At 45.9% G+C, this 27150-nt stretch overlaps 1 protein-coding gene across 1 annotated transcript in view; it reads left to right on the forward strand.

Moving 5' to 3' along the window:
• Positions 1–27150, forward strand: part of LOC120998306 (oocyte zinc finger protein XlCOF7.1-like) — a 1981422-nt gene that overhangs the window by 1947830 nt on the left and 6442 nt on the right. The window contains exons 16-18 of the mRNA XM_040428964.1: positions 24127–24205; positions 24295–24386; positions 24523–24643. Of these exons, the coding sequence (XP_040284898.1) occupies positions 24127–24205; positions 24295–24386; positions 24523–24643 (292 nt within the window). The remainder of the gene's footprint in view (positions 1–24126; positions 24206–24294; positions 24387–24522; positions 24644–27150) is intronic.

The following is a 27150-nucleotide window of genomic DNA, read 5'->3' on the forward strand; positions in this document are numbered from 1 at the left end:
AACTTAGTGGTTAAGGTGATTTCTCGGTACAAAAGCAAGCCAGACAGGATCATTTTTCCCCAGGGACCCAACTTCTCAAAGTTTTTGCAGGAATCACCATAATGAATCATCTTGAGCATCTTAATGCTGCCTGCCGCTATGTGAGTAGGTAATATTTGCATGTAGCTGTACAGTGGGCTTCCAGAATGAATTTTACTGGTGGGCTCTAGGCACCCTCGTCTGACACTGTTCCACCCACACTGCAGGAGAATTCAGAGGAACATAGCAAAAAAGGAAGGACTTCCCTTAGAGCCTTTTAGGTAACATAGGTGGACATATTGATATTTTTATATTCATTTGTACAGTATAGAAAGATAAAGGTGATGGGGAAAATAATAACTTAAATTTGTAATAATTTGTTACACAAAATATTCATAGATCTACCAAATCCTTCTCTGCCTTGAATACCCGGCGATGTACCTTTGGCAAAATCAACCTACAGCAGGTGTTTATTAAAGAGTCTTATTCACATACTATATGTGTATTTTGGTCAGTATGTAATGTCCGTATTTATAACCCAAACTTAGGAGTAGGTCTAAAACATGGAAAACATGACCATATCTTAAAGGAAACCTGTCACCAGGATTTTGTGCATAGATATGGGGACATGGGCTGCTAGATGGCCGCTAGCACATCTGTAATATCCAGTCCCCATAGCTCTGTGTGCTTTCATTGTGTTACAAAACCGTTTTGATCAATATGCAAATGAACCTGATATGTGTCCTGTGTCCGGAGATGAGTCCAGCGGAAAGGAGCCCAGCACCGCCCCGCATCCTCCGGATCTCCTCCTTGCTGGCTGACGTCACAGAGCTGGAGCGCCGAAATCTCGCGATGCGCGAGCTAGCGCATGCGCAGTGTCTGTATCATGTTCATTCCCTGTGCTGGCATCAGTACAGGGAACGAACTACACATGCGCTAGCTCACGCATCGCAAGATTTCGGCGCTCCAGCTCTGTGACGTCAGCCAGCAAGGAGGAGATTCGGAGGACGCGGGGCGGTGCTGGGCTCCTTTCCGCTGGACTCATCTCCGGACACAGGACACATATCAGGTTCATTTGCATATTGATCAAAACGGTTTTTTAACACTATAAAAGCGCAGAGAGCTGTGGGGACTGGATATTGCAGATGTGCTAGCGGCCATCTAGCAGCCCATGTCCCCAGCTCTATGCACAAAATCCTGGTGACAGGTTCCCTTTAATTAAATTCTACTCTGTCTATGTTCTATTCGCTTACAAATATCATGTTACAAATGTTACAAGCAACAGGGGTCTACATCATGTTCATCTGGTTACTAATTTTATTTGAGCGTTAGCCTTGTATCTAAATCTGTGTGTGGTTATTGCCTTCTCTGATTGATAAGGGTGGAGTTGCTGATAGATGAGCCTTTTATATATCCAGACTTTACTCCATTCTAGTTATTGGTATAGTGTTTGCCATGTGCATTTTTGTTCTAGTCCGGTGTGTTTTATGTTTATTCTGGGAACTGTATTTCCACCATTTCTTGCTGTGTTTGGTTTTTGTCTGTTGCTTTGCTGTAGCTTTGTCCTGGCTGATTTTTTTTTTTACTTAAATTCAAATAGAGTAAGTTCAATATTGCCTCTTTTCTGCTCACTATCATTTATTCACTATCTTCACATGTGCCACACATCTGCCACCCACTCCATTGATGGATTATCTCCTTCTGTGACCCACAGCATTCAGTTCCTATCCACCGGTGATTTTGTTTCAGTGTCATGTTTTTTGCCAGTGTTGAAACATGTTTTATTTGTGATATGTTTGCAACTGTCTGTTGGGCAGTTCAGCCCTTCTGGAAGTCCTTGGGGTATCAGTACCAAGATTTATTGTTATCTATTGGACTGGCAAAGGTAAAGTCCAGTTCTGCAGTCTGTGTTGTTGCCAATACAAGATACTCACCAAAAGACACAGATGTCAATGAGGCCGTACTGTCTACTGGTCTCTTACATGTGAGGTGTTGTTTCCTATTCTTCCATGAAGAAGCATAACGTTCTTATAAAGGCTAAGGATTACTAGAGTGCACAAGGACTAAACATTAAAGTATAAAGCTTTAATACAAAAACTGTATAATTGTGTTACTATCCACACAGCAGGGATTTTACATGAGCCGGTCCTGACACAATCATCTCCCATCAACCTGCTCTGTACATTATAACATTGTTGTGATCATAGATACACTAACAGCTCAGCTTCATATGATTCGGTCATGTAACCAGTGGTACGGCCACTTCTCCAAAGTCTCCCAAGAGACATTTTTCAATAACTGTTCCAGGCTGCATATTTCTTAGGCTACTGTGAGCAGGATGTGTGTAAACGTGCTACCATGGCCGCAGTGTCTCCAGACTTGTCTCCCATCAAGCACTTCTGGGGATATTGGTTGGAAATGGCAAATGGAGCTGCCATCAGCGGATCTTGATGATTTGGGTGCCCAAGTGCATTCAGCATGGTAGAACATTCCTCAGACCACCATTAATAACCTCTTTGATGGCATGCCAAGACGTGTAAGTGTGTGTATATCTGCACGTGGAACTTATACCCCATACTGGACAAATTGAGATGTTTTGAATGTGTTGCATATCATTTATATGTATATTGATCCTGTGATTTCCATAATGCCATGTCTTTTCATTCTTGATGTTGAAATTTCAATGTTGAAGAGTGTAATACTTTTAAAAACCTTTTGTGACTTTTCAAATAAAAACATCTTGAAATTCCAGTTTTCTTGGCCGTCCTACACAGCAGAACACAAGAACAGTTAAGTCTCCGGCTGCTGGTAATTCACATGATGAAAAATTAAAAGGCCCACCAAGCCACTCCCCCCTCATCTGTTTTTCTACCACTCTGCTGGACGGGTGGCATTCTTCCTTGTGTCAGGTTTGGTATTTTTTCATGTTTAGTTTTGCTTTGATGGAGCGTACTGGTTCATTAAGGTTCATGAACCTTTTTGACTCCTTTCTAGATTGGCATGTGGTTTGCTTCCTGGCAGTAAGCTTGACGGCCACATTCAACTGGTTCTTGAAGCCTCCCCTTTTGGTGATGCATCTAATAAATAAATATAAAATATTTATAAATAAATAAATAAATAAAGCATCAGCTGCAACATTGCTGACCCCTTCCAAAAACAGGGCATGAAAATGAAACCCCTGTTCCAGAGCTATCCAGGTCAACCTACGCATGAAAGACATAATGAGTAAAGATTTAGATCTGCCCTTGTTAATGATCTCTGCGGTCGCCATGTTGTCAGTGTGGAAAACCACCCTGTGACCCAACCACCTATGCCCCCAAACTATAGCAGCTGCTACGATAGGATAGATCTCAAACAATGACGACGTCTAAGAAAACCCCGGCATCTGTAGTACGTGCGTGGGCCATGAGCCGGCGAACCAATGTGAGCCAAATATGGCCGCGAAACCTACCGAGGCAGCCGCGTCTGAAAATACGTGTGGAGAATCAGAAGTGGCCCTTGGAATAAACATGGAAATGCCATTCCACCCGCTGAGAAATCTGTCCCACATAAACAGATCTGCCCGGGAGTTGGCATTAAGATGCACTGATGCGTCCAAATCACTGGTCTGTTGTAGTAAGACTAACAATCTTGAAATTAATGATCTACCCTGAGGAATGATCCTCATGTCAAAGTTTAACATGCCCAACAGAGACTGCAATTCTCTCTTGGTGCAAACCTGAGACATGAGCAAGGAACGGACACCTGACTTGATTCTGTCGAGTTTGTCTTGTGGCAGACTGGCCGACATGTCGCGTGAATCCAGAGAGATCCCTAAAAACGTGACAACCTGCGCAGGCCCTTCTGTTTTGTGGTCAGCCACCGGAATGTTTAACTCCTTGAAAACTTGCAAGAGAACTTGCAAGTCAACAGGCGCCTATGAGGGTTCTTCGATCAACAGAAAATCATCTAGGTAGTGAATGACATTCTGGCAACCCCGTACTTCCAACAAAATCCATTCCAGTGCCTGCGCTAACTTGTCAAACAGACTGGGGCTGCTCTTGGAACCAAACGTCAACTTGGTGGCGAAATAATATGTGTCTCTCCATTTGATGCCATGCCACTGCCAGAGAGATGGGCTAATGGGCAGCAATTTGAACGCATCAGAGACATCTGCTTTGGACAGCCAAGCACCCTTGCCTGTCTGTAGAATGACCTGGATAGCCTGGTCCACAGAAGTATACTTCAAAGAAAATTCCTCAGACTGAATCAACGAGTTAAGACTTGGAACGTGGGAAGAATGTGGAGCAGACAAATCATAAATCAAACGAAATTTATTAGAATATTTTCCCTGCACCACCCTCCATGTGCAAAAAGGAGGGGACTGGAAAGGACCAATGATGAAGCCCTTGTCCAGCTCACTCGCCAACAGTAGATCCACCAAACCAGCATGTTTGGCAGCAGACTGTAGGTTGGGGCATTCATGAGTCTGCTATGGCAAGGTGATGAGCCCAGTATGGAACCCCTGTGAGAACCCTTCCACCAGGAATGCGTGAAACGGCTGAACCGGATGAAGCCGCAGCAGCTGGTCTAGTACCCCCACATTCACCCGGCTCAGTCATGCCGGCTTCAAGGTGCAGACCGTGACCGGATGTGCCCTGAAACACGTGGCACAGACATGCAGAAGCCTGCACCTAAATAGTGAATGGGTCTCCCTAGCTTGTCAAACTGGGTTGACTGCTGACTAGGACCCGGGTTGACCCCAGCTCTGGAGGTACTGGGAGCAGCTGTGAGGTCAGCCAAAGGGCACCAAGCGGTAGTATGAGCAGGAGACTGACATGTGGCGCACACCGGGGACTTCAAACTGGCGAAGTGCCTACAAAATAGTTCCATGTCAATATTGCTCCAGTCTGTGACTACCTAGAACTGGGCCCAAATGGCCGAGAAGGACCTATGATAATCATAGAACGCCGAACCCCCATACTTGTGCGCCAAATCTACCACCCTGTAGAGGTAAATGTCCAACTCTTCTCTCCTGTTAGGGCTGGCAGAACACAACACGTCTCTGAACAGGCTGAAGGCCAGGACGAACTCGGCCAGTGTCAGTTTGCGACTGAGCCTGGGGTCCTTGGACTTAAGTACCACCGACAACTCGCTACAGCCGAAGGACTTATTTTCTGTTACATCATGGGACGTTATTAACAAGGATGCCAGGTTGACATCCTTGCCCTCCAAGATGTCCTTTTTTATGCTAGGCCTGACGAAATATACTGGCGCCACTGAAGGTACTCCCCCGCCCTGTGACAGGTTAGCTGTCAATAGTAGATTAGGCACAGTACCTGCCACCACAGCCGGAGGTGCCGCGCCACCGGTTGGCCCAACTGCTAGGGGGGGGGGGGGTCGCGACGCTGCTCCATCACCTCCATCCGGGCTTGGAAATCCTGGATGGAACTCGTGAGTGTATTCAACACCGTGTGTATCTGTACCAACGAGTTGTTGATGGCGGTGTTGTCGCTGGTAGCAGCAGGCCTGGCCTGTGGTGTAGCGGGGAAAAGAAGTCGAAACAGTTCCGCCTTTCTGGCTGTAGCCGCGAACGTAATGCCTCTCCTGAGAAGTTCGGCCGTCAGTTTAGGCACTGTCCAAGACCTGAGGGATGGAGTGCTACCGTGTTCGGACCCTCTTGGAGACGGAGGCAAGGACACAAACTCCTCAATATCTGAAGGCTGAAACATGAACACTGAAAACAACACAACAAACAAAACAAAAAACGAAGAAAGAAAAAGAGAAGAGAGAAAAACAAAACAAAAACTGTTAACCCTACGACCTGCTGCCCGTAAGCCGGCAGACAAGGTGACAGACTCTAAACCCCCCCCCCCTTTTTCCCCCCAGCAGCGTGAAACGAGTGAACGAGAAGCGGGCGAGGCTGACAGGGAGTATGATAGTCGTTTCCACTGACTTATGAAGCGAGCCCGAGTTTGTCTGAATCTGTGACGTGGCAGATTAATTAAAAACGAACACTGCGGGCTAACGAACCTACAGACGTGGTAGGTGATGTATGTAAGTATAGGATTTGTGGAAAACAGACCGTATGACGTATGACACTAGTCTACGAGATGATACGGGGTGTATCTGTCTGTCATGCGAGAGTGTGGCTGTACTAGCGAATGTACCTATGCTAGTGGTGTATGCATGAAGCTTGGTGGAAAAAAGTTTCCACTCTATTTTTTTTATATTTTTTTTTATATTTTTATTTTTTCTTTATTTATTTAACAATCCCTTTTTTTTAATTTTTTTTTAAACCACCCCCCCCCAATTTAATATATATATTTTTTTTTTTTGTCAAAGCTGCCTGATGTGCGGAACTATGTGTTTAAGGTATGTATGTAGTGTATGTCATAAGTGTCAACATGTGCACAACCAGCGAACCTTGTAAGTAACCAACACAGTAATGGCACCAGGACCCAGCTACCAGTTTAGACATGCTGTGCCCAGGTGACTCGCAGCCCCATGTGTGAACTTAGAAATTCAGAATGTGCTGCAAGTGCTGAGCAGGCAATGGGCTTCAAACATGTAGCAATGCTGCCCCCTGGTGCCAAGACTCGAATCGCATGTGCCTGATCGCAATGAGGAGAAGCGATCCTCCAGCACACTTCCCTCTTTCCTCACACCCTCCTACCCTCCCTCCCGTTCCCACACTCCCTAAACAAACCAGCGATCCTGAAAACGATTTGTGGCAGCTTGCAGGCTGAAAGGAAAGGAACCACCCAGCGTCTCTGAGCTCCGACGCTTGAAGATGACGTCACACCCGGAAGTAGCAGACGTCCGAAATGCCGACGTGCTGCCTGAGTGAGCCGGACCGCTTAAGACAGGTACCGGCCCCTCCCACAAATCCAGGCTAGCCTGCAGCTAGCCTTAACACATATGAGGGCGAGTCAAAAACTATCTGCACTCTGGCTGTAGAATTTATTTTAATTATCTTTCAGAAAGCACAAATCCATCATTTTTCGACACAACCTCTCCAGTCACTGCTAAGAAGGGTTAAATGTGTTTTTTCCAGTTCATTTGTGACTGCGGGGCGAGAAACAATGGCTGCCCTACTTGTGATTTGTACGAGAGAAAAGCAGTATGCAGTGACTGGGTTTTCTGTGGTCTGAGGGTGCGTCTGGTGCCGATAGTTATGGAAGATTTACTGCACAGGATAAAGAAAGTGATTTGCCATGAAGCAGTATGAATCGATAGAGACGCTCAAAGAGGGTCACTCAAGGGTCAACCATGAAGAAGGAGCCAGACGCCCGTCCACGACTGATGACAACATTGAGGGTGCACATGAGCGGATTCTGGTGGATAGACGAGAGACAGTAGATTATGTGGCCCTACGAGGATGGAGATTCACGTCTCATGAAGACATTGGGGTATTCGTGGCTCACAGCTCTACCAAAACATTTTTTAGTGAGGACTTGTTAATGAAAGCTTGTTGACTGATGGACAAAGTGTATTGAAAAGCAGGGAGATTATGTTGAAATTGTATTTTCTGAAAGAAAGTTCTACAGCCAGAGTGTGGATCATTTTTGACTCACCCTCGTGTAACGTATTAGGTAACCTTTCTTAACTCTTCTTGGAAAAGGGAAATAAAACAGGAATTTCCGGTTGTCGCGTGGCTTAAATGACCTTACATTTATTCTGTGGGTCAGTAGCTGGCTTTCTAGAACGTACCTCAGATTCTTACTGCCATTCGAGACCTACATTCCTGTGAATTCGGTGAATAAGGTCATTCGTCGTCCACCACAAAACGTACACATACGGTGATATAACATTCATATATGGTTTTATTATGCTCTAGTGCAATAGGACACTTTGTTTTTGTGGCGCCATGTTCTGAGAGGTCCTCACATGTTCATGGAGCTGTGTAAGGACTTGTTATTTTGAGCGGCAAATGGTTCTTCTAATTGATACCATTTCAGGAGCTTTTTCATTGTTTCTTTTTGGAAAGTGAGGCGACCAAAGCAATGATAAATTACACTTACAGGTATAACTCTAAGGACAGGAAACCTGAAGGCAAAAAAGTGAACTCTCCCACCGTTCCTCACTGGTTTACAAGACGTGGACCCGTGCAGCGTAACGTGAGCTAGAAAAGGTATTCCGCCTTTCTCCCAGTAAAATATATGCCAAGTTTCCAAAACCCCTCTACTTCTTTGCTTCCCGGTGCACACAGCGCTCCCCGGTCCCTGCAGAGCATCACACCTTCATCTTCTCCTGTGAAAACATCTCCAGAACTTCCCCTCCCTCACAGGAATATGGTCACATGGTTGTGATGTCATCACAGGTCCTTCACTATGACTTCTCTACTGCTTAGCTCCACCCCCTCCTGAACACATGATGGTGACATCATCACAGGTCTTTCACCACTACTTATACTTTCCACTGCTGAGCTCCGCCCCCTGCACTGATCACATGACGGTGACATCATCCCAGGTCCTTCAGCTCTTGCAGTGCAGCAGATACAGAGCAGGTCCTGGTCGGTAGTCACTGCTGTGGTGTCTGGAGCCTCTTCTTCTCTCTGGTATCAGCCATTTCTCCAGAATCCCCCTTTATCCCCGGTGCTGGGGGCTCTGAGAAGCGGGGTCTCTCCAGGAGCAGTAAGTGCGGTTCTGGATCTCACTAATGCTCTTGTCCCTGGAGGATTTCCAGCCTCTCCTCTCCTCATAAAGGCGCCTGCAGTACTAGAAGCCTCCAGCTCCTCCAGGTCTCTCCTCTTCTCCTGAATCACCACCAAGGATGGACAGGAAGGAGATCAGCAGAAGAATATTAGACCTCACCTTGGAGATCATCTCCCTGCTGAGCGGAGAGGTAAACTTTTCTAGATTTCTCTCCTCTTTATTGTATTCTGTAACAAGTCAGACATCGGGAAGGAGAATCCATCATAGGAAGTGATAGGAAGAGTCCAGGGTCCCGGAGAACGGCCTCCAGACCTTCCAAGTGATGGAGAACCTGAAGATCAGCCACCAGTATGGTCAGTGATGGATCATGGAGACCAATAGTCATGTTGTAAGAGCCATGAGGAGGTAAGTAGGCACGTTGTACCCAGGAGGAGAGGAAGCAGAGGAGGAGATGGCCGGAGTGTGGCCTGGGGGAGGATTTCTACCACTAGTCTGACATCTAGAGGATACTGGACTATAACAAGGAGGCCTCCATTACATCTAGAGGAAAGATGGTTTCTCCACCAACATAGAAGAGGAGTCTTTACTGTAAGGGCAGTGAGACTATGGAGTACTCTGCCAGAGGAAGGAGTCATGGGGGATTCTCTAGAAGAGTCCAGAAGGAGCCTGGAGGTCTGGAGGGTAATAATACTCCAGCTTCTAGTGACTAGATTACTGGAGATGGGGCCATGATCCAGGGAGGGATTCTGAGTGATCTGGAGTCAGGAAGGAATTTCTTTCCCTAAGTGTCTCTCTCCATCCACAGGATTACACCATAGTGAAGAAGACATCGGGGGGGACTCCCATCATCCATGAGTCAGGCGGGTGGAGCAGGACCCCCATCACTGAGCCTCCTCCCCTGATACATGAGCAGAAGATCCTAGAACTCACCCAAAAGATGATTGAGCTGCTGACTGGAGAGGTGACACTGCTGGGAATGCTGGGAAATTCTCTAGTAACAGCACTGGAGGGGTCTGAGTGATGACGGTGTCATTGTGTTGTCAGGTTCCTGTAAGGTGTCAGGATGTGGCAGTCTATTTCTCCATGGAGGAGTGGGAGTATGTAGAAGAACACAAGGATCTGTACAAGGAGGCCATGATGGAGGCTCCCCGGCCTCTGACATCACCAGGTAAGAAGAGACAAGGTGAGAAGAGGCCGTGTTAGAGCCTCAGTCCGGTCATGTGCAGTGTGTACACGTGTGTAATGACATGTGATGTAGGAGCTCCACATGTTATTCTCCGGTCACATCACGTTAGAGCCTACATTTCCCATATACATCACACTTCTCCATAGGCTCCATCCCCCTGACAGATATCGTGTTCTCTTGGCCTCCATCGGGCCGGAACAGTAGATGACACTATTCTATACAGAGGATCCTGCAGGAAAACCTGCGCCGTGCCGTATACATGGGGCTTATGGGTGACGTCTGCCCCTGTGTGACTATATAGAATGATAGGACTGTACAGGGGAGACGTCACCTTCTTCTATCAGAGATCTATGTTAGGAAACCCTCCTGATATTTACCTCTGAAGGACGGCTCAGACGTGGTGTGAACACATACTTATTCCAGTAGTTCTCCTCCCTTCATGTCTGGGATCCTCTAGTCACTCCACAAGCAGAGAAGACACAAGGTGCTATATGTGACCGGAGAAGAAGGTGGGATCACCAGGCTCTTCTCTCTCCTCCTCCAGTTTGTGGTCCTGGCAGAGCGGACATGTGTCTTCTAGCAGTAGATGTACGGCCTGAAGTGTTTTCAGAGGCCGGGCCGTAGGGTGGGTGGCTGGATGGTGCAGTAGTCGTACTCACGGTTTTCTGAAGCTCTCTGGGCCAGTGTGTAGTGATTGGAAGGGCACACAGGTTCTTCCCGTCAGGACACACTCTGGTTCTGGAGTTCTCTTGCCTGATGGCTGTCGAGGTGCCCTTGATGTTGATGTTTTAAGGTGTGAGGCAGGGTCCCTTCAGTGCAACTGTAGGATAGAAATAATGAGTTAACAGCAAACAATTCTTTACTGAAGTTTAAAGTTCTGGTGCATTAATCATAGGGAGAGGTTAGCGAATCGAGCTTCAGATCCAAGATCCAAAGTCGATTTGTTGCAAAACTTTAATGCTGTATGGAGACCTGTCTCTGTACAGCATTAAAATGCACGAAAAAAGAGGGGAAGAAAAGCTGGTAGAGCGCCAAGTATTGAAAGAGGATTAATGGGAATTTGATACCACTGATAGAGGCTTGTAGTGCCTCCCCAGAAATAAAGAAGACCAAACGGTGTATAGCCAGTAAGAAATAAAGATAAAAAAATGTGTTCTTACATAAAAACAATAATCATCAAAGTGAGTATGTTCGCTGTATTATTTAACAGATTATACATATACACGCAATCGTGTTTTACTCACTTCACCAGGGGAGGGGGGGGAACAAGATAAAGCTCAAGACACTTGATGCCAGGTAACCCCCCCCTCGCCGAGGTCGTCTGTAGAATGTAAGTTCCTCTTGTCGTCCTGTTGATTGATTGATGACTGACAGGATTTCAGACGTTGCACAAGGTAACTTTTATTAGATTAGCTCGACGCGTTTCGGGGCATAGACAACCCCTTCCTCAGGATCATATACACATAGACAAATACAGAGCAGCTTTTTATAGATGGTCGCATAAAAAAGGAGGAGGAGGAATCTCCACGTGGTGGATCGCTTCCTCCCGGTCCTGTGACCCGGAACCGGAAGTACGTTCCATCCGTGGAATGCATGTTTATTGCTTATATTCACAATAATTTAAAACTGACCCTAGGGAAAATATATGTGGACACCTAATTAATTAGTATGTCTGCACGGGTGACTGCCCAGCTATGTTCAGAGTTTCACCCCTACTTCTGTAGGTAGTTTCGGGGTCTAGATGTACGGGCCGGAGATTCACTTCCGGTCACGTGATGACGGGTGACGGACTTGCGTTCCCCCTGTAGAAACGCATGAAGGGCGATATGCGGCTTCAGGTCCTAATGGGGGCGTCTAGGGCCAGTAAACCCGATGGTTAGAGGTCAGAGGTATATTCAATGGAAAATGAGGAACGGATAGGGATAGAGTGTAATACATATACACTCACCTAAAGAATTATTAGGAACACCATACTAATACGGTGCTGGACCCCCTTTTGCCTTCAGAACTGCCTTAATTCTATGTGGCATTGATTCCACAAGGTGCTGATAGCATTCTTCAGAAATGTTGGCCCATATTGATAGGATAGCATCTTGCAGTTGATGGAGATTTGAGGGATGCACATCCAGGGCACGAAGCTCCCGTTCCACCACATCCCAAAGATGCTCTATTGGGTTGAGATCTGGTGACTGTGGGGGCCATTTTAGTACAGTGAACTCATTGTCATGTTCAAGAAACCAATTTGAAATGATTCGAGCTTTGTGACATGGTGCATTATCCTGCATTATACGTTCTCATTCTGTTTATGCCAAATTCGGACTCTACCATTTGAATGTCTCAACAGAAATCGAGACTCATCAGACCAGGCAACATTTTTCCAGTCTTCAACAGTCCAATTTTGGTGAGCTCGTGCAAATTGTAGCCTCTTTTTTCTATTTGTACTGGAGATGAGTGGTACACGGTGGGGTCTTCTGCTGTTGTAGCCCATCCGCCTCAAGGTTGTGCGTGTTTTTGCTGCAGACCTCGGTTGTAACGAGTGGTTATTTCAGTCAACGTTGCTCTTCTATCAGCTTGAATCAGTCGGCCCATTCTCCCCTGACCTCTAGCATCCACAAGGCATTTTTGCCCACAGGACTGCCGCATACTGGATGTTTTTCCCTTTTCACACCATTCTTTGTTAACCCTAGAAATGGTTGTGCGTGAAAATCCCAGTAACTGAGCAGATTGTGAAATACTCAGACCGGCCCATCTGGCACCAACAACCATGCCACGCTCATAATTGCTTAAATCACCTTTATTTCCCATTCTGACATTCAGTTTGGAGTTCAGGAGATTGTCTTGACCAGGACCACCCCCCTAAATGCATTGAAGCAACTGCCATGTGATTGGATGACTAGATAATTGCATTAATGAGAAATAGAACAGATGTTCCTAATAATTCTTTAGGTGAGTGTATATGGATTGGATAAAGGATGAGAACGCAAAGTGTATGTAAACGATCCAATCAACTTACGAAACGTGATATTAGGTTTACTCGGGATGATTTTACTGATAACTGGATCTCGGTGGAGAATGGACCAATGTTTTTGTAGAATCACTTTTATAGAATTATGAAGGGAGTTGTACCTGGTAAAAATGTTCAACTGTGTGTCTCGTGGTTCAGTTTTAGGGGTAGTCGTAACACAGTTGAACTTTTTTACCAGGTACAACTCCCTTCATAATTCTATAAAAGTGATTGTACAAAAAATTGGTCCATTCTTCGCCGAGATCCAGTTATCGGTAAAACCATCCCGAGTAGACCTAATATCACGTTTCGTCACGCTCACACTTTGAAAAATATATTGGCACCCTCCTGTCCAAAACTGACCACCCGAAAACGGGATTGCACTAACGACAATACTATAGGTCCAGCCATAGGTTCCTTTAAATGCAGATCTAAACGCTGCATGTGTTGCAATAGCATTTCGGATAATGTCAATGTAGTGTTTGTCGCCAACACTGGGGAATCTATGTCCCTCAAGCATCATATGAACTGCAATTCCAGGAATGTGGTCTATATGTTGGAGTGCCCTTGCGGACTACAATATATAAGCCGCACCACCCAAACAGTAAGGGAAAGACTTATTAGTAGGGTTGAGCGAACCTGAACTGTAAAGTTCGGGTTCGTACCGAACTTTAGGATTTTTGGACCCTGGACCCGAACATTTCAGTAAAAGTTCGGGTTCGGTGTTCGGCACTTTCTTGGCGCTTTTTGAAAGGCTGCAGAGCAGCCAATCAACAAGCATTTAACTGTCTGACCTTAGAAGCCATCACAGCCATGCCTACTAATGGCATGGCTGTGATTGGCCAGTGCAGCATGGGACCCAGGCTCTATATAAGCTGGAGACACGTAGCGCTGCACGTCACTCTGCTGTGCTTAGTGTAGGGAGAGGATGCTGCTGGTGATTTTAGGGAGAGAATAGGAGAGAGTCTTTGCTCAAAATCTGAATCTAACTCAGCGATCTACATACTTTGTGTTTTGTGGGTGCAGGGCAAAATCTTTTTATCCTGCCCTGAGCCCAGTGACCGAAAAAAAATAACTTTAATAAGTCAGTTAGGTGGGCGGCGGTGGCGGCCATTTTATGCAAGCTCAGTGCACCTGCATCTGAGCTTTTGGGACATTGAAATCCCAATTTTTTGGGCAATTTACAACATCTGGATTAGTCAGTGTAGAATTTAAGCTAGAAATACAGCCATCATTTTCTGGGGTTTTAAAAACACAATTTTTTGCCTAAAACCACTATTTTCCTGATCTGCAAGTGTTAAATTCAAGTTTAATATATATACAGCTCTCATATTCTGTTACCAAAAAAACACTTCAAGCCTTGCAGCATCAGCATGTGTGACCTTACAGGCTTATATACTGCTGTCAAATTCAGTTATTAAACAAACACTCGTTTGGGCAAAAATTTTTTACTTGGCAGCCTTTACTGCATATGTCATTGTGAGATACACCCTTAATACATTTGGGTTACATTCAGATATATGAAATACCGCCATTTGGTGCACTAATATTTAATTCAGGCTCACTGTGGGTCAAACCGTGTGAGATACACCCTGTATATACAGGGCTTATATTCTTTCATTAATAAAACGCCCTTTTTGGGACAAAATACACAATATTTCAGGCCTTGCAGCATCTTGACGTTTGAAATTCCTTGGTTATGTACTGCTGCCATATTGAGTTATTAAACAAACACCCGTTTGACAGCCTTTGCTGCATATATCATTGTAAGATACACCTTTAATATATTTGGGTTAGATTCAGATATTTCAAATACAGCCATTTGGGGCAAACAAATCTTTAATTGAGGCCTACTGTGGGTCAGGCCGTGTGAGATACACCCTTTACATAGAGGGGTTTGATTCAGGCATTTGAAATACAGCCATTTTGGGCAAACAAATCTTTAATTGAGGCCTAGTCTGGTTCAGGCCATGTGAGATACACCCTTTACATCCTGTCGTTCTATTCTACTATTAATTAAACACCCATTTAGGGCAAGATCCTAAATTCGAGAAATATAAGGAGAGCGTCAAATAAGGGACGTGGCCCAGGTCGTGGTGCTGCTGGTGATGCTCCTGTTGCAGGGAGAGGACGTGGTCGATCTGTGCCAGCTACACGCACAAGTGAAACCCCTTCCTCAGGTGCGAGTAGGCGACAGAACCTTAGCCACTGAGGAAGGAGACAGAGATCTCTGAAACGCGTATGGTGAGGATCCCCAGACGCTATTCATTATTTTTGAAGTTTTCTGTTAGAACGCTCTAACTATACCAGCAAAGCAGTATCCAATATTATGAGCACTTGGACCCTGCAACTCCGGTAATCACTTCAGACCAGAAGGAGACACCAGGAAGCCAGTTCATCGTTAGTGCTGCAGGCACGTGGGACGCCGCGGCGCGCAGGTACAAACAACACACATCTACTGCTCTGAATACCAGGATTACAAGTGCCATCGGCGGCAGATACGTAGTACAGCGGGTAATCTCGGCCGCACTGCGATGCTGCCAGGCTGTGTCCCGGTTGAAAACATCAAACTGTAAGTACGGACATTGTTACCCAGTTTGATTATCTGCAAACACAGGAACTGCTGAAAATCACAATCAGTAGCGATGGATCCCAGATAAAGATATCGGCTTGAATACTGTGGTGATACTTTGTTGCACGATTGAAACTACCTAAAGCCACTTACTGCAATAGCTATTGATGTATTCCAGTCAAAGACATCTGTCTTCATATTGTGGTGATACTTTGTTGCATGGTGGGAACTGCCTGAAGCTATCCATTGCAACAGCTACTGATGTTTCTAGTGGATTAACCTTTTTACGGAAAACATTTTTATAGACTTTTCTATACATTTTTACTAACGTGATTCTGCTGAGGACAAAGGACTTATACTCAGAAACTCCTAAGCATTAACCTCTCGGCATATAGAGGTGGAACCTCCCTCTCCTTTCATTTCCCTTTTTCTTTACCCCACAGGTGGAACTCTCCATATATAAGTGGAAACACTATATTGATTGTGGTTATATATGTGGACATATATGTTTCTTACAGGTGGACTTAACCTATTCATCTAATTTTAAAGGTTGTAAGTTTGGACACACCTTCTCATTCAAAGAGTTTTCTTTTTTTCATGACTATGAAGGCATCAAAACTATGAATTAACACATGTGGAATTATATACATAACAAACAAGTGTGAAACAACTAAAAATATGTCATATTCTAGGTTCTTCAAAGTAGCCACCTTTTGCTTTGATTACTGCTTTGCACACTCTTGGCATTCTCTTGATGAGCTTCAAGAGGTAGTCCCCTGAAATGGTCTTCCAACAGTCTTGAAGGAGTTCCCAGAGATGCTTAGCACTTGTTGGCCCTTTTGCCTTCACTCTGCGGTCCAGCTCACCCCAAACCATCTCGATTGGGTTCAGGTCCGGTGACTGTGGAGGCCAGGTCATCTGGCGCAGCACCCCATCACTCTCCTTCATGGTCAAATAGCCCTTACTTTCAAAGTTTTCCCAATTTTTCGGCAGACTGACTGACCTTAATTTCTTAAAGTAATGATGACCACTCGTTTTTCTTTACTTAGCTGCTTTTTTCTTGCCATAATACAAATTCTAACAGTCTATTCAGTAGGACTATCAGCTGTGTATCCACCTGACTTCTCCTCAACGCCACTGATGGTCCCAACCCCATTTATAAGGCAAGAAATCCCACTTATTAAACCTGACAGGGCACACCTGTGAAGTGAAAACCATTTCAGGGGACTACCTCTTGAAGCTCATCAAGAGAATGCCAAGAGTGTGCAAAGCAGTAATCAAAGCAAAAGGTGGCTACTTTGAACAACCTAGAATATGACATATTTTCTGTTGTTTTGCACTTGTTTGTTATGTATATAATTCCACATGTGTTAATTCATAGTTTTGATGCCTTCAGTGTGAATCTACAATTTTCATAGTCATGAAAATAAAGAAAACTCTTTGAATGAGAAGGTGTGTCCAAACTTTTGGTCTATACTGTATGCGAAAACTGTATTATTCCAGATGAGGTGTGCACAACTATATTATATTTTACAATGACTTTTTTATATAAACAGGGTGTGTCTATATCAGTTGTAGCACCACAAACCAACAATAACTAGGCGACAGAACCTGCAGCGGTATTTGGTCGGGTCTAATGCGGCTCTACAAATGGTGAGGCCTGAACAAGTACAGGCGATAGTAGATTGGGTTGCTGACAGTGGTTCCAGTTCATTCACATTGCCTCCCACCCAGTCTCCTGATGAAAGACCACAGTTGGCACCTGCAGCCGATGTCCATCAGTCTTTCACCTCACCCCCTTGCAAATCAGACAAGCAGTCTGAGCCCCAAGTCATGCAGCAGTCTCTTCTGCTTTTTGATGACTCTGCTGGCAGGGTTTTCCAGGGCCATCCACCTAGCCCTGCCCCAGAAGTGGAAGAGATTGAGTGCACCGATGCCCAACCACTTATTTTTCAAGATGAGTACATGGGAGGACCATCGCAGCACAGCTCAGATGATAACGAAACACAGGTGCCAACTGCTGGGGCTTTCGAAAGTGTGCAGACCGACAAGGAAGTCAGGGGTGAAGACTGGGTGGAAGATGATTTGGAGGACGATGAGGTCCTTGACCCCACATGGAATCAAGGTCATGCGAGTGACCTATGTAGTTCGGAGAAAGAGGCGGTGGTCGCACAGAGCCACCAGCACAGCAGAAGAGGGAGCAGGGTGCAATAGCGGAGCGGCCGTCCTCTAGACAGTATGCCTGCTACTACCCACCGCAGCAAGGGACCGAGCACACCAAAGCCAGCTCCAAGGAGTTCCCTGGCGTGGCAGTTCTTCAGACAATGTGCTGATGACAAGACACGAGTGGTTTGCACGCTGTGCAATCAGAGCCTGAAGCAAGGCATAAACGTTCTCAACCTGAGCACAACCTGCATGACCAGGCATCTAAGTGCAAAGCACTTTTACCATACAAGCTGGTGGAGTCTGAGGCCTTCAAAAAATTTGTAGCTATTGGGACACCGCAGTGGAAGGTACCCGGCCGAAATTTCTTTTCACAAAAGGCAATCCTCAACCTGTACTCTACAGGGAGTGCAGAATTATTAGGCAAATGAGTATTTTGACCACATCATCCTCTTTATGCATGTTGTCTTACTCCAAGCTGTATAGGCTCGAAAGCCTACTACCAATTAAGCATATAATGGTGATGTGCATCTCTGTAATGATAAGGGGTGTGGTCTAATGACATCAACACCCTATATCAGGTGTGCATAATTATTAGGCAACTTCCTTTCCTTTGGCAAAATGGGTCAAAAGAAGGACTTGACAGGCTCAGAAAAGTCAAAAATAGTGAGATATCTTGCAGAGGGATGCAGCACTCTTAAAATTGCAAAGCTTCTGAAGCGTGATCATCGAACAATCAAGCGTTTCATTCAAAATAGTCAACAGGGTCGCAAGAAGCGTGTGGAAAAACCAAGGCGCAAAATAACTGGCCATGAACTGAGAAAAGTCAAGCGTGCAGCTGCCAAGATGCCACTTGCCACCAGTTTGGCCATATTTCAGAGCTGCAGCATCACTGGAGTGCCCAAAAGGACAAGGTGTGCAATACTCAGAGACATGGCCAAGGTAAGAAAGGCTGAAAGACGACCACCACTGAACAAGACACACAAGCTGAAACGTCAAGACTGGGCCAAGAAATATTTCAAGACTGATTTTTCTAAGGTTTTATGGACTGATGAAATGAGAGTGAGTCTTCATGGGCCAGATGGATGGGCCCGTGGCTGGATTGGTAAAGGGCAGAGAGCTCCAGTCCGACTCAGACGCCAGCAAGGTGGAGGTGGAGTACTGGTTTGGGCTGGTATCATCAAAGATGAGCTTGTGGGGCCTTTTCGGGTTGAGGATGGAGTCAAGCTCAACTCCCAGTCCTACTGCCAGTTTCTGGAAGACACCTTCTTCAAGCAGTGGTACAGGAAGAAGTCTGCATCCTTCAAGAAAAACATGATTTTCATGCAGGATAATGCTCCATCACACGCGTCCAAGTACTCCACAGCGTGGCTGGCACGAAAGGGTATAAAAGAAGAAAATCTAATGACATGGCCTCCTTGTTCACCTGATCTGAACCCCATTGAGAACCTGTGGTCCATCATCAAATGTGAGATTTACAAGGAGGGAAAACAGTACACCTCTCTGAACAGAGGCTGTGGTTGCTGCTGCACGCAATGTTGATGGTGAACAGATCAAAACACTGACAGAATCCATAGATGGCAGGCTTTTGAGTGTCCTTGCAAAGAAAGGTGGCTATATTGGTCACTGATTTGTTTTTGTTTTGTTTTTGAATGTCAGAAATGAATATTTGTGAATGTTGAGATGTTATATTGGTTTCACTGGTAAAAATAAATAATTGAAATGGGTATATATTTGTTTTTTGTTAAGTTGCCTAATAATTATGCGCAGTAATAGTCACCTGCACACACAGATATCCCCCTAAAATAGCTAAAACTAAAAACTACTTCTAAAAATATTCAGCTTTGATATTAATGAGTTTTTTGGGTTCATTGAGAACAATACAACTTGCCTAATAATTCTGCACTCCCTGTATTGTGGAAAAGGAAGTCATGGCATGTCTTGCACACAGCGTTGGGGCAAGGGTCCATCTGACCACTAATACCTGGTCTGCAAAGCACGGTCAGGGCAGGTATATCACCTACACTGCGCATTGGGTAAACCTGCTGATGGCTGCCAAGCATGGAATGCGTGGCTCTGCAGAGGAGTTGGTGACACCGCCACGACTTGCAGGCAGGCCTGCTGCCACCTCCTCTACTCCTCCTACTCCATCCTCTTCGCTAAACTCCTCAGCTGAGTCCTCTTCTTCTGCTGCGTCTTGCTCCACATCAACTGCACCCCCCCAGCGGCTATTCCACATCCCAGATACGACAGTGTCATGCCGTCTTGGGGTTGACTTGCCTGAAAGCAGAGAGTCACACCCGACCAGCACTCCTGTCCACCCTGAATGCATAGGTGGATCAGTGGCTGACTCTGCACCAACTGGAGATCGGCAAAGTGGTGTGTGACAACGGAAGCAATTTGTTGGCGGCATTGAATTTGGGCAAGTTGACACATGTGCCGTGCATGGCACATGTGTTGAATCTGATCGTACAATGTTTTGTGCATAAGTACCCAGGCTTACAGGACGTACTCAAGCAGGCCAGGAAGGTGTGTGGCCATTTCAGGCGTTCCTACACGGCCATGGCACACTTTTCAGATATTCAGCAGCGAAACAACATGCCAGTGAGGCGCTTGATTTGCGACAGCCCGACACGTTGGAATTCAACACTCCTAATGTTCGACCGCCTGCTCCAACAAGAAAAAGCTGTCAACGAGTATTTGTATGACCGGGGTGCTAGGACAGCCTCTGCGGAGGCTCATGCGTCCTTTTGAGGAGGTGACAAACCTAGTCAGTCGCACCGAAGGCACCATCAGCGACATCATCCCATTTGTTTTCTTCCTGGAGCGTGCCCTGTGAAGAGTGCTGGATCAGGTCGTAGATGAGCGTGAAGAGGAAGAGTTGTGGTCACCATCACCACCAGAAACAGCCTTATCAGCATCGCTTGCTGGACCTGCGGCAACGCTAGAAGAGGAGTCTGAGGAAGAGGAGTCAGAGGAGGAATGTGGCTTTGAGGAGGAGGAAGACCAACCACAGCAGGCATCCCAGGGTGCTCGTTGTCACCTGGGTGTTGTACGTGGCTGGGGGGAAGAACAGACCTTCAATGAGATCAGTGAGGACGAGGAACGGGACATGAGTAGCTCGGCATCCAACCTTGTGCAAATGGGGTCTTTCATGCTGTCATGCCTGTTGAGGGACCCTCGTATAAAAAGGCTGAAGGAGAACGACCTGTACTGGGTGGCCACGCTACTAGACCCCCGTTATAAGCAGAAAGTGCCTGAAATGTTACCGATTTACCGCAAGTCGGAAAGGATGCAGCAGTTCCAAAACAAGTATGCTTTACACAGCGTATAAGGGTAATGTCACAGCACAACGGGAATCTAACAGGGGAAGAGGTGAAAGTAATCCTCCTCTTACCACGACCACGCCGGCAAGGACAGGACGCTTTACAGACGTGTTGTTGATGGAGGACATGCGGAGCTTTTTAAGTCCTATGCATCGCCACAGCCCTTCGGGGTCCACCCTCAGAGAACGACTCGACCGACAGGTAGCAGACTACCTCGCCTTAACTGCAGATATCGACACTCTGAGCAGCGATGAACCCCTTGACTACTGGGTGTGCAGGCTTGACCTGTGGCCTGAGCTATCCCAATTTGCAATAGAACTTCTGGCCTGCCCCGCTTCAAGTGTCCTGTCAGAAAGGACCTTCAGTGCAGCAGGAGGTATTGTCACTGAGAAGAGAAGTCGCCTAGGTCAAAAAAGTCTAGATTACCTCACCTTTATTAAGATGAATGAGGCATGGATCCCGAAGGGACTGACAGTGGGCGATACATTTGACTAAAAAAGGCCTGATGAGATGAGATGCCTTGGGCTAAAAATGGTCCACACGCTGCTGTATTTTATCTCTGCATGCCGGATGACTTGCGTGACTTCTCCGCCACCAACTAGGGTTCAAGCCGCAATGTTTTAGGGCACTTTCTGCCTGGAAAACATCAATTTTTCTGGCCGCTGCTACAGCAGCAGCTGCAACAATACCTAATTGAGCACATGCCTAATTTTTCTGGCCTCTGGTGCTGCACTGTGGCTGCAAAAAAAATAAAAAAAAAGGCACATACATGTGTCAATTCCCCTTCGTGATCGTTACCTTGTTGTGGTGAAGGGGCTTGCATATTGCAATGAAGCGATCACCTCTATGAGTGTGTTGGCAATGGCAATGTTGGCACACCCCAGATGAGATAAGGTCGTTGCTTCATTGTGAACAGACCAAAAGCGATCGGCTGGATAATTTTGCATAGAAAAAACATGAATTTTCTTTGTGATCATCTAAGGTGATCATTAAAGCCTACTAGGCCAACAATGGGCCCACACTGCAGAATCATTGTTTTCTGGGTCACTTAACTGTCACTGAACTACCTCAGCACGACCATAGGCTTTGAAAAACCGCCATCACCTGCAATCTCCCAAACGTGCGCACAAGACCAGTCATCACTACACCAAGATTGACGCATAGAGGAATAAAATTTATGTCATGAGTGTGTCAACTATTGACAACTCTTTGCGGTTGTCTAAACTCTATTCCATACACGTCCCCTGATAGGGGACGTAACAGGGATTAAATTGATAGGAATAGTACTACTTAACATACCACTCATATTGGGATTGCATAGTACATTGCACGGTGCACGCGCAGTGCCCCAAATTGGAAGTAAGAGGACCAACCAAGCATCTTTTTCCATCTTCCGGTTCCTAAAATCGATTCCATACACGTCCCCTAAAAGGGGACGTAACAGGGATTAAACTGATAGGAATAGTACTACTTAACATACCACTCATATCTGGTAGCACAGTAAATTGCACGGCGCATGCGCAGTGCCCCAAATTGGAAGTAAGAGGAATCTATTCCATACACCACACCGGCCCCTGATAGGGGACAAAACAGAGATTAAACTGGTAAGAACAGATTTTTTTAATAAAAAAAAAGAGGACAGCCTCTGCGGAGCTGGGTATTTTTTTGCCGCGTTACTGAACGCTTATGCACAATGGCTGTAGGCTCATGCGTCCTTTTGCGGAGGTGACAAACCTGGTCAGTCAAACCCAAGGCAACATCATCGACCTCATCCCATATGCGTTTTTTCTGGAGCGTGCCCTGCGAAGAGTGCTGGATCAGGCCGTAGATGAGCATGAAGAGGAAGAGTTGTGGTCACCATCACCACCAGAAGCAGCCTTGTCGTCGTCGATTGATGGACCGGCGGCAACGCAGATAGAGGAGTCAGAGGAGGAAGTTGGCTTTGAGGAGGTGGAAGACCAACCACAGCAGGCGGCCCAGGGGGCTTGTTGTCACCTTTTGGGGACCCTTGGTGTAGTACGTGGCTGGGTGGAGGAAGAGACCTTCAATGATGTCAGTGAGGACAAGGAACGGGACATGGCTAGCTTGGTATCCAACCTTGTGCAAATGGGAAGTTTGCGGTAGTGCAAATGGACTGTTTGCGGTGCGTTAAATGGGGAGTTTGGTCTGTCACTGTGAAGCGGGCGTAACCCTTACACTACCTGATCGATACAACATCATACCTGATGTTTTAAAGCACGTTATTCCAAACAATTTAGGAATGTTAGGTGATTTATGCCCTTTATGGATTAAAACCCGACTGCGTCAACTACGTAATTTTCCATGGGAGTTTTCCCATGGATCCCCCTTCGGCATGCCACAGTCCAGGTGTTAGTCCCCTTGAAACAACTTTTCCATCACTATTGTAGCCAGAAAGAGTCCCTGTGGGTTTTAAAATTTGCCTGCCTATTGAAGTCTATGGCGGCTCGCCCGGTTCGCGAACATTTGCGGAAATTCGCGTTCGCAGCTTGCGAACGGAAAATTTTATGTTCACGACATCTCTAGTTATTACCACATAAAGTGACACATGTCAGATTTTCAAAATTAGGCCTGGTCAGGAAGGGGGCAAATGGCCCGGTCTGGAAGTGTTGGTTAAAGACGACGATATAATCGTTCACAGGATGGGATAAATATGTGACCACTGAGACCCCACTTATCATGACAACGAGGGTCCCATGTCCTCCTTGTGGATGTAACAGACGTTCTCATAGATATCTCCAGCATTTCCACTGACCGTGACGGGAGCAGCAGACATGTACAGCCACCGCTCCATCCATGTGAGGACACAGGACCCCTGTTCTCATGATCTGGGAGGGTCCTAGTGGTGGGATTTCTATGTGGGGTGACTGGATTAGTTTGGGGTTTGGTAGAAAGTGGGTCAGGAGCGGAACATTGTTATTTAGGCCCCAATAACTAAACCTAGAAGTGAAGGAGCTGAGAGAAGAGTCTGATCTATAGACAGATCTACAGGAGGCCATGTATTCAGTCACTGTGTGCTTGTGTCTCCACAGATGGATCCAGGAGGAGAAATCCCCCCAAAAGATGTCCCCATCCTCTGTATTCCCAGGACTGTCCAGAGGAGAAGCTCCCAGAGAACCATCAGGTAGATGGAGCTGATGTCTCACCAGAATCTGACCAGAAAGTGATTGGACCAAAGATCAATTTACATTTTTCTTGTTTAGGATGAAAATCTGATTGATATTAAGGTTGAGGTTAAAGATGATGATGAAGAGGAGATGGATTTATGTGGCGATCATCAGTGTAAGAATTGTCTGCATTGAGGGTCACCTAGATGCTACTCCCATCATCTTATCATCACATGTAATCCTTTCACTATGTGTTTCTTACAGATGGAATCATAGAAAGAAATCCCCCTAAGAGATGTCCCCGTCCTCTGTATCCCCAGGATGGTCCAGAGGAGAAGCTCCCAGAGAACCATCAGGTACATGGGGCTGAGCCCTATACACATCTATATAGGGGGGTCCTGCAGTCATAGAGGGGTCATAGATTGTGGGGGTCCCTTATGTGGATATGTTCGATTTTCCACCTGTCTGCTGTATTGTACTGAATTGTTACAGATGACAAATCAGGGGGAAGATCTGATTGATATTAAAGTGGATGATGAAGAAGAGCGGATGATGGGCGAGCCCCCGTGTAAGAGTGAGGTGGAGGAGGACATTCCAGTCCATGTGACCACAGGTATGGAATAATGAATGGAGAATGGCGAACTCTGTGTGCACACCAAGTTAGGTGTGTTTAGGCCACTCATTCAGCTGACCGCTATCCCTCCGACTCCCCCATATACTTCCATGCTCGGCTGAGTGTCTGGGTTTTCAGTGGGGCGTCCAGATACTTCTTGTGGATATTTATCTCCCGGGAGAACAAAAGGATCGGTCACTAAAATTCCGAACACCCGATACTTCTCTCCCACGACCTGATCTGCCCTCAGTGAAGCAAGGCTGTTATTTTATGTTCTTTTTCAGTAGTCTCCATTATTCTGACTGCTATTGATGTTCTGCTGCTGGTCTATGTATACCGGCTCCAAAGGAATAGGAAATATGAAGGGAGGACGTCTCCTCCTCCTTCCTGCTGGATCCACTTCTGGATTTGGTTCAAAAACTCCATCAAAACCTCAACCATTTTCATTGACCGTTGTAGCCCATTTACTCCAGGGGTCCTAGATGTTATGATATCTGCTTAAGTTGTCAGTTTTTATAAAGTATCTTCTAATTTCCTAACTAAGGTTTTTAAGATGGCCTCCCTCCCATACCCGTATCTGTCCCCGCGCACAGTTTTTAGTATCTTTTGCTCTTCCTGAGGCTTGCTGTACCAAGTGGGCTTCTGATTAAGTGGAGTTAAAGAAAATAACTTCTGGTGCTGAGTGTGATAGCAGGTGGCTGAGTGTGGTTTGAAGCAGAGATCATTGAAAGTTAAGTTTTTGCATTTTAGTACTGCCATTTAAAACTTTTTTTTTTTTTTCTGCTTGATTAAGGGCAGTGGCCTGGGCAACCAGGTGCTATAAATTGCACCGCTGAACTCTCCCAGAGCTTGCTCTTCCTGAAGCTTGCTGTACCAAGTGGGCTTCAGATAAAGTGGAGTTAAAGAAAAGGAGTTTAAGACAAAGAGCAAAAAACTAAGGTTGGATAGAATTTTCTTGTGTGTTGTTGGCTTGATTCCAGCTAGTCCATCAACTACTGTAGACAGGGTCTAATTCTAACTCATATTTACTGTTTTCATTCTTTACTCTTCATCCCCATTAAACATGTGCTCCATGGACAATGCCACTAAGTGTGTGTCCTGTGCAGTGTGTCCGTGCCTTGAAGAGCCGTTCTAGGGTGAATACTTTTGCGCTAGATGCAATCATGTTGCATATTTGGAAGCCCAGATCTTGGATCTAAAGAAGCAGCTTGAAATACTCAGGGGCATTGCAAAACTGGAGAGAGGCTTAGACCTCACTGTGCAGGTGCTGACTGGGGTCAATGAAATGGAGGGGGGTGGAGGAGGGCAAGATCATAACTATCAGATCAGCAGTTGGGTTAATGTAGAAAGAAGGGGTAGAGGGGAAAGTGCCAGGGAGGCTAGTCCTGAGCTGGCACACTCTAGTAAATATGCCTGTTTGGCTGATATTAGGGATGAAAGCCCAGGGCCAGCAACACTGCAGCAGGTCATTTCTCCTAACAACCAGGAGGATGACCGCTGCAGGAAGGATGGGAAAAGGAGTGCAGCAAAGGTCAGACAGATGCTGGTGGTAGGGGACTCTATTAGACGGACAGATAGGGTCATCTGTCGCTGAGACCGTGAATGCCGAACAGTGTGTTGTCTGCCGGGTGCTGGGGTTCGGCATATTGCGTATCGGATTGACAGATTGCTGGGTGGGTCTGGGGAAGACCCGGCGGTCATGGTACACATTGGCACCAATTACAAAGTCAGTGGGAGATGGAAGGTCCTTAAAAATTATTTTAGGGAGCTATGTGAGAAGCTCAAGTCCAGGACCTCCAAGGTAGTGTTTTTAGAAATACTACCAGTGTCACGAGCGTCACCAGAGAGACAACGGGAGCTTAGAAAGTTAAATAAGTGGGTCAGAAGCTGGTGCAGGAAGGAAGGGTTTGGGTTCATGGAGAACTGGGCCGACTTCGCGGTCGGTTACAGGCTCTACAGTAGGGACGGGCTGCACCTTAATGGGGAGGGTGCAACTGCCCTGGGGGAAAAAATGGTTAGACGGCTGGAGGAGCTTTTAAACTAGGATCTGGGGGGGGTGTCCTACTAATAAGGGGGTAGATAGAGAGTGGGATATAGAAGGGGACAGTGGGGATTTAGTGGGGGCCGGCGTCAGCAAGGAAAATAGGGAGAAGACTGGGAATAACTATACATTTATAAAAAAAATAGTACTGCTGGTAACAAAAACCTGTTGTATACAAAAATTAACCAAGGTAACCAAAATAAAACGGATAATCACTTTACAGGTAATAGTAATTTAAAATGTATTTTCACAAATGCCAGACGTCTAGCTAGCAAAATGGGAGAGCTGGAGCCTATGGTTTCTAGAAGAACACATAGATGTAGTTGGTGTGGCTGAGACATGGTTAGACTCTTTGCATGACTGGGTTGTTAATATTGAGGCTTTTACACTATTTAGGAAAGACCAGGTCAATAGAAAAGGTGGTGGCGTGTGCCTGTATGTGAGGAGTTATCTGAAGACAAGTGTG

The sequence above is a fragment of the Bufo bufo genome, chromosome 4, assembly GCF_905171765.1.
Source record: "Bufo bufo chromosome 4, aBufBuf1.1, whole genome shotgun sequence".
Taxonomy (NCBI): domain Eukaryota; kingdom Metazoa; phylum Chordata; class Amphibia; order Anura; family Bufonidae; genus Bufo; species Bufo bufo.